The sequence below is a fragment of the Protobothrops mucrosquamatus genome, unplaced genomic scaffold, assembly GCF_001527695.2.
Source record: "Protobothrops mucrosquamatus isolate PMUCROS unplaced genomic scaffold, P.Mucros_1.0 scaffold344, whole genome shotgun sequence".
NCBI classification, from domain to species: domain Eukaryota; kingdom Metazoa; phylum Chordata; class Lepidosauria; order Squamata; family Viperidae; genus Protobothrops; species Protobothrops mucrosquamatus.
Window position 1 is genome coordinate 859,936 of NW_015386681.1, and position 11,532 is coordinate 871,467.

At 44.2% G+C, this 11,532-nt stretch overlaps 2 protein-coding genes across 2 annotated transcripts in view; both read left to right on the forward strand.

Moving 5' to 3' along the window:
* Nucleotides 1-703, forward strand: part of C2CD3 (C2 calcium dependent domain containing 3) — an 81,415-nt gene extending 80,712 nt beyond the window's left edge. Inside the window, exon 32 of the mRNA XM_015815486.1 lies at nucleotides 525-703. Within this exon, the coding sequence (XP_015670972.1) occupies nucleotides 525-703 (179 nt within the window). The remainder of the gene's footprint in view (nucleotides 1-524) is intronic.
* Nucleotides 704-6,081: 5,378 nt separating this feature from the next.
* LOC107287018 (mitochondrial uncoupling protein 3) overlaps nucleotides 6,082-11,532 on the forward strand; it is a 9,515-nt gene continuing 4,064 nt past the window's right edge. Inside the window, exons 1-5 of the mRNA XM_015815468.1 lie at nucleotides 6,082-6,312; nucleotides 8,280-8,490; nucleotides 8,913-9,110; nucleotides 9,211-9,312; nucleotides 10,636-10,816. Coding sequence (XP_015670954.1) covers nucleotides 6,187-6,312; nucleotides 8,280-8,490; nucleotides 8,913-9,110; nucleotides 9,211-9,312; nucleotides 10,636-10,816 — 818 coding nt within the window. The 5' untranslated portion in view covers nucleotides 6,082-6,186. The remainder of the gene's footprint in view (nucleotides 6,313-8,279; nucleotides 8,491-8,912; nucleotides 9,111-9,210; nucleotides 9,313-10,635; nucleotides 10,817-11,532) is intronic.

Genomic DNA, 11,532 nt, shown 5'->3' on the forward strand with positions numbered 1-11,532 from the left:
TCATCTCTCCTCATCTATCTATCTATCTATCTATCTATCTATCTATCTATCTATCTATCTATCTATCTATCTATCTATCTATCTATCTATCTATCTATCTATCTATCTATCTAATGATCTATCTATCTATCTGTCTGTATCTATCATCTACCTATCTTTACCTATCTATCTATCCATCCATCATCTATCCCTTTCTAGTTCCATCCAACTATCCATCCTTCAACCCATATGTATCTGTCTGTCTGTCTGTCTGTCTGTCTGTCTGTCTGTCTGTCTGTCTGTCTGTCTATCTATCAAATTTAAATGCCACCCATCTCATTTTGCCTCTCAGCAAATCAGTTGATCCCTAGAAGGAACTCGTGTTCCTGGACCTTTAATTCCTTATTCATTTAGTTTCTCCGTGCATCAAATTTAGAAACTGCCCCTCTCCCTTCCAGAGCAGCGTCTCTGTAGTCATCAAAGAAATTGGTTTGTGTGTGTGTGTTTTTTTGTTAAATGATTTCTGTCTGAGAACAACACAGAAGCTCTTGAGAGCCCTTTCCCTCCTTCGTTTCAGACTGGAGAGGACCCAAGCCAGGCTCCGGGAATGTCTGACCGAAGGCCGGTCCAGCCCAGTCCGCGCCCGATGCCCCTCCAGCTGCCCGAAGAGGAAACGAAAAGGATCGCTCGGATCTTTTCCACGCAGTTCTCCAAAAAAGCATAAAGCCCGCCGGGCCGAGTCCGTCGGATAAAGCCTTCTGCAAAAGGCAGCCTCTATAGCACACTGCGACTTCAGCCGTCTTGACAAAGGAGGGCATCTCCCAGCAGGGCAGGATCCCTCTTCCCTGTGCCCTCCCCCCCCCCCGCCCTTGTTTCTGAAACAGCACATAATAATCCAGCACTTTGTTCCCGTGAAGAACCTGGAGACACGGGCAAGCCAAGATAACGCAGGTCGGCATCCCCTGCAACGGCCGTCCGGAAGGCAACTTTGAGCTTGGAGTGGGCACCACCAGGAGAGCTAACGTTCTCCAGGCCAGCTCTTGCCCTCGCCATTTTTTCCCCCAGCATCTTATTCCTTCTGGCCTGAGCGTTGACGTGACTGGCATGGGAGCTGCGGAGATGCCCCCACTGGGCTGAATGACAGCCGGGGGCCCTGGCATAGCTGGGAGGAGGGACCCGGGCATCTATCCCACTCCCACCCAGCCCCTGGTAGCAGAGGAATCCAAATTGTTTTCTCTTTCTTCCTTCCTTCCTTTTCTTTCTTTCTTTCTCTTTTTTCTTTCTCTCTTTTTCTTTTTCTTTTTCATTCTTCTTTATTTGTCTCTCTTTTTCTTTTCCTTTCTTCCTTCCTTCCATTTTCTTTCTTTCTCTTTCATTCTTTCTTTTTTATTTGTCCCTTTTCCTTCCTTCCTTCCATTTTCTTTCTTTTTCATTCTTTTTTTCTTCCTCTCTTTTCTTTCTTTTTCATTCTTTCTCTTTTTTATTTGTCTCTTTTCTTTCCTTCCATTTTCTTTCTTTCTCTTTCATTCTTTTTTTCTTTCTCTCTTTTCTTTCTTTCTCTTTCATTCTCTCTTTTTTATTTGTTTGTTTTTCTTTTCCTTTCTTCATTTTCTTTCTCTTTTGTTCTTTCTTTTTCTTTTCTTTCTTTATTTCATTCTTTCTCTTTTTTATTTGTTTTTTTCTTTTCCCTCCCTTTCTTTCTTTCTTTCTCTCTCTCTCTCTCTCTCTCTCTCTCTCTCTCTCTCTCTCTTTCTCTTTCTCTTTCTTTCTCAAATATCCATGTCAGTTTGGAGCTATTCCACCTGCCAACCAAAACTGATCAGTTGTCCTCAATAGGAAGACAGGGGGGGAAAGCCTCATTGTAGCAGCAGAATTCATCTTTTATCCGATTTTGGTGTCTTTTTTTTTCGAGTGCCAGGGAGGAAGAGATTCATTCCAAACACTCTCATCTCCCACTCAAGCACTCTGGCTCCCTCGGATCCGTGGAGGCTCCCTCCCTCCCTCTTTAAAAATCCCATCAGGAGCACCTGTTTGCCTCTTCTTTTCATTTTTCTCCCATTGAAAAATCATCGTTTCTGGATTCCCTGCCTAGAGGAATTTGCAACTGAAAGCCAAGCCTGGGGTAAAAAGGCACCCTTTCCTGAACGTTTCTTGAATTTTAATTTTGTAATTTTAATCGTTTTAATTTTCAAGCGCCAACCCCTTCCAATCCAATGCAGACTGGAGGTTTACCTGGACGCCCCGTATGAAGGCTGACCCGGAAGGGATTGTGCAAGAGTTATAATGAACTTGGGGTGCGAACAGGCCACTCGGTTCTCACGGGATTGGGGACTGCTGCTGCTGCTGCAAAAAAAAAAAAAAAAAGCAGCCCACTCTAGGATGTGCAAATACTCCTCCAGGTGTGTATGTGTGAAGTTAAAATAGAGTACAATAATTTAAAATATAGGCTCTTTTATGACTGGTGGACTTCAACTCCCAGAATTCCTCAGCCAACATGGGGGAACTATGGCCCCTTTATGACTCGCGAACTTCAACTCCCAGAATTCCTGAGCCAGCATGGGGGAACTATGGCCCCTTCATGACATGAGGACTTCAACTCCCAGAATTCCTGAGCCAGCATGGCTCAGCTTGGAAACCTCTCCCTTTCCTCTCAGCATGGCTGGTTGAGGAATTCTGGGAGTTGAAGTCCACAAGTCATGAAGGAGCCATAGTTTCCCCATGCTGGCTGAGGAATTCTGGGAGTTGAAGTCCGCAAGTCATGAAGGGGCCATAGTTCCCCCATGCTGGCTGAGGAATTCTGGGAGTTGAAGTCCACCAGTCATAAAAGAGCCAAGGTTGCCTACCCCTGGCATAGACCTTGATCCTACTGGTTTGTCCCTTTTTTAAGAACACGGGGGAAATTATCTGTCCAAATGGAAATGTGCTAATTTATTTATGAAGAATTTTTAGTTTGCTTTTTTCTAATTAGTATTATTATTATTGTGATTCTGGGTTTTTATACAATAAAGACAAAAGTTAATTTTTTTTACACATTCAAGCCTATTTCTTCGGCAGCCATATAACATTTCAGGCAATTTCACGGTGCCCCTTCGCACTTCCACCCTCTTAACAATGGGGCGATTTTCATGTCTTGCCGGACAGCCGGCTGGTTGCGAGAACATTTTGGCAACTTACTCGAGGCACCCAAATAAATGACGTCTGTTGGCCTGAACTGTTTGTCCCAGAAACTCGAGAAGGGGCTGGCATTTTCCTCCTGCCAGATCCTGACCCAAAGGATGACGACAAGAACACTTTTTAATTTCCTGTGACGTCTGCACAACCCCAGTTGCGGAGGTCACACCATTTCCCGGCCCCGGCTGCTGTGAACGGTAAATGGTAAAGCACAAAATGTTCCTGACAAACGTCCCTAAATACGCAAAGGGGCGGCTGGCTTCCCTTCCGCAGAAGCTGATCTGTGACGTTTCGCTTAAGCAGTGGGGCTGGACTGGATGACCTCAAGGATCCGTTCCCGCCAGACGATTCTAGCTCTCCGGAGCATCCGTTGGCAAAAAGATAGATCCGAATGCCTTGCGCGTTGGTGGACTTGCAGCACCCCAACCAACACAGGTTGTCCTCGAATTACGACGACGGTTGAGTCCAAAATTTCTGTCGTTAAGCAAGACAGTTGTTAAGTAGGCTTAGCCCCCTTTTACGACTTTTCATAGCACAGTTGTGAATCACTGCAGCTGTTAAGCCAGTAAAACGGTTATTGAGTGAATCAATCTGTCTTTCCCGGTGACTTTGGGGGAAAGTGGGTTTGCTTAACGACCGCATGATTTACTTAACAACTGTGGTGATCTGCTTAACCGCAGGAGAAAGGTTGTAAATTCAGCATGACTCACTTAACAACCAAGTGGCACAGCAATGGAAATGATGGTCCCAACTTTAGTCATAAGTCAAGGACTCACCTGTACTGAATTCCCTCATTTTTCTAGACTGGCAGAGTCCCCAAAATAAATTTCCATCCCTTGCTAAACTAAGTTAAACATCTTCCTCAATTTAACACAAACTCAGTTAAGGATGTTGGGACCTTTGCAGCCCTCCCTGGTGTGTTTGCACCGGACCTGGTTAAATTGTTCGTCTGAATGCAGCCACCACACACCACAGAGGCGTGCAGCTTGGAAGGTTGCAGAAAGAACGTGGGTTAATCCTCGACTTACGACCGCCATTGAGCTCAAAAGGTAGGTCATTAAGTGAGAAGCTTGTTAAGTGAGTTTTACAACTTTTCCTGCCACATTAAGTGAATGACTGCACTCCTTAAGTCAGTAACACGGTTGTTAAGTGAATCTGTCTTCTCCATTGCTGGTGAGAAGGTCGTAAAAGGGGATCACGTGACCCCGGGACACGGCAGCCGTCGTAAATACGAGTCAGTTGCCGAGCCTCTGAATTTTGATCACGTGATCAAGGGGATGCTGCAACGGTCGTCAGCATGAAAAGGGGTCCTAAGTCGCTTTTTTCAGTGCCGTTGTAACCTTGAACGGTCACTAACTGAACTGTTGTAAGTCGAGGACTGCCTGTGATCCTAAAACTCAACCCCCGGTCACTGTTTCACAACCTCGTGTCTCAGGAGACCCCCACCGCCCCTGCAGGGTGAAAAAAAATCCCTGTGTACAAACGGAGACATTTCCATAGTGACAAATGCCACCCCTATTTTTGGCCACAAACACACACTGGGCGTCTGTGTGTGTGTATGTGTGTGGGGGGGTGTCATTTCAGTCCTCGCACTGGCTGACCCGCCACCCGATGGGTGTTTTCATCCGTTGGCATCTTCTTGAAATGCCAGCCTGGCTGAGTTTATAAATGGGGATGGACAAGGATGACGAACGAGAGTCCCGACGTATATTTGAGCCGGTGAGGAAGGCTCCCTGCTCTGTGCTTGGACCGGCCGGATCGTTTGATTGATAAATGATTTTATTAGCCGTTATCGAAAGAAATCGATTTTGCAAGAAGATTCTTCGAGCTGTGAATGGGGCAGACCAGCCTGAGAATTTGGAGAGAAAAATTATCCCGGTGCAGGTAGAAATTCTGTTTTTATTGCTTAGTTACAGGCAGTTCTCGGCTTACGATCGGTCGCTTAGTGACTATGATTTATTGATATTTGTTTGTAACTTAGGTTTAATGATGGTAATTATGATTATGACCTATCACCTATTATTTGCTGCTTTAAGATGTGAGTTTAGGCACCAGAGACAAATTCTTTGTGTCTCCCATCATTGGCCAATAAAGAATTCTATTCTATTCTGTTCTATTTTCTATTCTATTTCTATTGTATTTTTTATTCTATTCTATTCTATTCTATTCTATTCTATTCTATTCTATTCTATTCTATTCTATTCTATTCTTATTTCTATTCTATTCTAATTCCTATTTCTATTCCTATTCCTATCCTTTCCTATCCTTATTCTATTCTATTCTATTCTATTCTATTCCATTCCATTATTATTTCTATTCTACTCTATTCTAATTCCTATTCTATCCTATCCTATCATTCTAATCTATTGTATTCTATTGTATTGTATTCTATTCTATTCTATTCTATTCCAATAATTCTTAATTCTATTCTATTATAATTCCTATTCCTATTCCTATCCTATCCTATCCTATCCTTATTCTACTCTATTCTATTCTATTCTATTCTATTCTATTCTATTCTATTCTATTCTATTCTATTCTATTCTATTCTATTCCTATTCCTATTCCTATTCCTATTCTTATTCTTATTCTTATTCTTATTCTATCCTATCCTATTCTATATATGACCCCCAGCTTAAATCCATCTGACACAGTGAGACACGGAGGAACACCTTTGAAAGAAAACTGCAACAAAAAAGCATGTTGGACTTGTGCAGTGCCACAAAACTCCCACCTTTTATACTCTTTGTCAACAAGAGCTTCTGTCAAGGATGACACTTCGGCAGTTGCGTGTCCCTGCGTTTCAAGTTCTGCCGACACGGATAAACTACTTCGATTAAATTTCGGTCCAGCGTCAATTATAGCGACGATAGTAATAATCGTTGCGGTTGTCGCGATCAACTTTATTATTATGTTTTTCTCCTAGGTTCCTTCCTTCCCCACAAAGGGCAGAGCCGTTTCTGCCGCAGAAATCCCAATTTTTAGACAACACCCAAAGAAGGATTTCTGGCGTGGAGATTGTAGTTGCCGAGAAGGATGGTCGGTTTGAAGCCCACCGACATCCCGCCGTCGGCGCCCATCAAATTCCTCAGCGCTGGCACAGCCGCCTGCGTTGCTGATCTCTGCACGTTCCCCTTGGACACCGCAAAAGTCCGGCTCCAGGTAGGTCCCGCTCAGAAGGGCACACGTCACTAAAGGAGACGACGACGGCAAAGAATATAAATCCTGTCATTCTCCACCCTTCAGTCAGAACGGAATGACGCTTCTTGGCACGAGAAGCGAAACCTCTTCAAGCACAGTTTTTAAGAAGTTTTTAAGAAGAGGCTGGACAGCCATTTGTCTGAAATGGTATAGGGTTTCTTGCCTTGAGCAGGGGGTTGAACTAGATGACCTCCAAGGTCCCTTCCAACTTTATTATTATTATTATTATTATTATTATTATTATTATTATTATTATTATCATCATCATCATCATCATCATCATCATCATCATCATCATCATCATAGTTCTGGATTCCAGCAAAACCATGTCACTAGTTCATTTTGTGACTGCGGGGTTCCATGCAAAAAAGTTGTAAAATTAGATGTGAACAACCTGCCTTCAGAAGTTGTGGGTGCTACAACACTAGAAGTCTTTAAAAAGAGACTGGACAGCCATTTGTCCAAAATGGTATAGGGTTTCCTGCCTGAGCAGGGGGTTGGACTAGATAACCTCCAAGGTCCCTTCCAACTTTATTATTATTATTATTAACAAAGAAAGTCCAGTTGCCTTTTGAAAAAACACCTTTGGGGGGGTCGCCAAGGGAGAGAGCTATGCCATCAAGCAGGGACAGTGAAGCGTGGAACCATACCAAGGAAGGATGGGAGGGGACCTTGGAGGTCATCTAGTCCAACCCCTTGCCAGGGCAGGGATCCATTAGCCTGCTCAATGCCTCGGGTGATAGTCAGAAGATTCTAGTCACGTGTTGGGTGGTGCTGTGCGCTGTGCAGCACAGGAAGTCCTTGATTTATGGCCGCAATTGAGCCCCAAAATTTCTGATGGCTAATTGAGACCCTTATTAAGCGGGTTTTGCCCCGTTTTATGACCTTTCTTATTGTTGAACAAACCATGGTTTAGAGCAGCGTGAGGAAAAGCCTGTTAGCAAAGTAGAAACATGGAAGGAATATGTGCTAATCGGATCAGCTTTGAAGCCCTCCGTTCTCAGTACACTTTATCAAAACTGCCAGGGCCACATGGCTGATATATTTCTTTTTATTAAGACAATAAATCTTTCTTGAGCATAGCAGCGGTGGAAGGCAGGGAAGGGACTTAAAGTTTGCTAATTGTGAATATGCACGCTTAGGTCATCTATTAGATATCCATATGTGTCATTTTTCCTCCTTTCCTGAAATATATAAATATGAGTGCATCTTTTTGCCTGTAGGCGTTCCTTGTCACTATATTCTAGAGCAGGGATCTTCAAACTTCGCCCTTTTGTGACTTGTGGACTTCAACTCCCAGAATTCCTCAGCCAGCATGAATTCTGGGAGTTGAAGTCCATACAGCTTAAAACTGCCAAGGTTGAGAAACATTGCTCTAGGGCAGGGGTCTTCAAACCTGGCCCTTTTGTGACTTGTGGACTTCAACTCCCAGAATTCCTCAGCCAGGCACGCGTGCCTGGCTGAGGAATTCTGGGAGTTGAAGTCCACAAGTCTTAAAAGGGCCAAGTTTGAAGACCCCTGTTCTAGAGAGAAATTATTTAGTGCACATTATGCACACTGTTAACCATAAATACTATAGTGAGCCTTGATTATTGTCTTTTTTTTTTTTGGTCCTGTGTTTGATGAGTGATGCTGGCTGGGGAATTCTGGGAGTTGAAGTCCACAAGTCATAAAAGGGCCAAGTTTGAAGACCCCTGTTCTAGAGAGAATTTATTTAGTGCACATTATGCGCACTGTTAACCATAAATACTATAGTGAGCCTTGATTGTTGTCTTTTTTGGGGGGGGTCCTGTGTTTGATGAGTGATGCTGGCTGGGGAATTCTGGGAGTTGAAGTCCCGGGTGTCTTAACCTTGCCAAGGTCGAGCAACTCCGTTTTAGACCAAAACCAGGATGATAACACCACCCAATCCCTCTTTCTCGTCCCAGATCCAGGGGGAATCGAGGACGTGCAAGGCGAGCAGACAAGTGAAATACAAGGGGGTGCTGGGCACCATCACCACCATGGTGAAGATGGAAGGGCCCAAGAGCCTCTACAATGGGCTGGTGGCTGGCCTTCAGCGCCAGATGAGTTTCGCCTCGGTCCGGATCGGACTCTACGACTCTGTGAAGCAGCTCTACACGCCCAAGGGCTCCGAGCGTAAGTCTGGAGTCTGGCATAAGACTCCTCCTCTTCCTCTTCCTCTCCTCTCCTCTCCTTCTCCTCTCTGCAAACCCCACTCCCTCCTAGCACTGATGATGTTACCTAGTCAGGTAAGGAAATTTCTGCAAGAAAATAACCAAGCTCAGAGAGCACCAAGGACTCCATAGTCTTCCTCCTCCTCGTCCTCCTCGTCCTCCTCCTCCTCTGGTCTAGGATTTCCTGCCTGAGCAGGGGGTTGGACTAGATGACCTCCAAGGTTCCAACATCATCATCATCATCATCATTATTATTATTATTATTATTATTATTATTATTATTATTATTATTAAATGTTGGGGAACTCTGCTCTAGAGCAACTGAGGCTCCCCTGGGCTGGTTCATCGTCCCTCTTTCTCCCTTTCCCCCTCATCCTATCTCAGATACCAGCATTTTCATCCGCCTCCTTGCCGGCTGTACCACTGGCGCCATGGCGGTGACCTGCGCCCAACCGACGGACGTGGTGAAAGTCCGCTTCCAAGCCCACATCCAGCTGGTGGGGGCTCCCAAGAAGTACAATGGGACAGTGGACGCCTATCGGACAATCGCCCGGGAGGAAGGGGTCCGAGGCCTCTGGAAAGGTACCTGTCCACATCTGTTCTTTTTTTTCCTCCCAAAAGCAATTTTGGAATCCCAAAACCTTCATTCTCCATAACCGATATTTCCTTCCATCCCTGGCAGGGATCTTCCCCAACATCACTCGCAACGCCATTGTGAACTGTGGGGAGATGGTGACCTATGACCTCATTAAGGAGACCCTGCTGAAACATCACCTGATGACAGGTAAGGATAGGATACGATAGGATAGGGTAGGTTAAGGTAGACTAGACTAGACTAGACTAGACTAGACTAGACTAGGAGAAGAGAGGAGAGGAGAGGAGAATAATTAGAATAGAATAGAATAGAATAGAATAGAATAGAATAGAATAGAATAGAATAGAATAGAATAGAATAATAAAATACAGAATAGAATAGAATAGAATAGAATAATAAAATACAGAATAGAATAGAATAGAATAATAAAATACAGAATAGAATAGAATAGAATAGAATAATAAAATACAGAATAGAATAGAATAATGAATATAATATAATACAATAGAATAGAATAAAATGAAATTAGAATAGAATAGAATAGAATAGAATAGAATAAAATAAAATAAAATATATGGAATAGAATAGAATAGAATAGAATAGAATAATGAATAGAATATAATACAATAGAATAGAATGAAATTAGAATAGAATAGAATAGAATAGAATAGAATAGAATATATGGAATAGAATAGAATAGATAGAATAGAATAGAATAGAATAGAAAATATGGAATGGAATAGAATAGAATAGAATAGAATAGAATAGAATAGAATAGAATAGAATAGAATAGAATAGAATATTGGAATAGAATAGAATAGAATAGAATAGAATAGAATAGAATAGAATAGAATATTGGAATAGAATAGAATAGAATAGAATAGAATAGAATAGAATAGAATAGAATAGAATAGAATAGAATAGAATAGAATAATAAAATACAGAATAGAATAGAATAGAATAGAATAGAACAGAACAGAACAGAATAGAATAGAATAGAAGTCAGTTATCAACAGTTATCCACAATATCTGAACAACCGGTTCTCTGCATGGATGCCACTTCCGGAAATCCATTCTGGGCCTGGGCGTCCAAGGCCTAGAACGGATTTCTGGAAGTGGCATCCATGCACTTCCGGTGGGCCGTTCTAGGCCAGGGAGGCCTCCTCCAGGCCTCCCAGGCCTAAAACAGACTTCCAGAAACGGTGTGCATTCAGCCGGTTCTCCGAACTCAACAAAAATTAGCCCCCCATTCTCCTGAACCAGTGCGAACCGGCTGAATCCCACCATCTGAATGTAAATCACACGGGGAATGCTGCAACGGTCCTAAGTGTGATAAAACGGTCATATGTCCCTTTTTTTCAGTGCCGTCGTAACTCGGAATGGTCACTAAGCGAACTGTGACGAGTTGAGGGCGGCCTGGAATATTCTTGGTGAAGGCAATGCGCTATGCACCTTCTCTCCAGCCTCTGAGGCCCATCGTCCTGAGGGTCTTCTACTCCTTTGTCTCCCCAGATAATTTCCCGTGCCACTTTGTGGCGGCGTTCGGCGCCGGTTTCTGCGCGACGGTGGTGGCGTCGCCGGTGGACGTGGTCAAAACGCGGTACATGAACTCCGGCGCCGGACAGTACAAGAACGCTTTGAACTGCATGCTGACCATGGTCGTGAAGGAAGGACCCCATGCTTTCTACAAAGGGTGGGTGACTGGCTCCCCTCACCACAAGGAGGGGCCCCTGCTCCTCCCCAACCGTGACCCAGAAAACCTCCTTGAGGGACAGATGGGGATGCAGCTAGTCCTCGAATTATGACAGTTCGTTTACTGACCGTTCGAAGTTACAACGGCACTGAAACGAACGACTGACCGAAATAGCATTCAGGAATTGGAATGGAATAGAACGGAATGGAACAGAACAGAACAGAACAGAACAGAACAGAACAGAACAGAACAGAATAGAAGATGGAATGGAATAGAATGGAATGGAACGGAACGGAACGGAACGGAACGGAACGGAACAGAACAGAACAGAACAGAACAGAAGATGGAATGGAATGGAATAGAATAGAATGGAATGGAACAGAACAGAACAGAACAGAACAGAATAGAATAGAATAGAATAGAACTGGAAGGGACCTTGGAGATCATCTAGTCCAGTGGTTCTCAGCCTGTGGGTCGGGACCCCATTTGGGGTCGATCGACCATTTCATGGGGGCCACCAAGCAAGGCTGTCCGCCATTTTTTTTGTCCGCCATTTTTTCCCCCTTTTCCGGCGGGTGCCTTACCTCCCTTGGGCTGGGCCAGCTGGTGGTCGGCCTGCTCCGTCTCTGCCGCTTGCCAGCTACGCCTCGGCCGGCGCAGGGGGCGGAACCACGCATGCGCGGCGCTCCCGGGCAGGGAAAGTCCTCGACTTACGA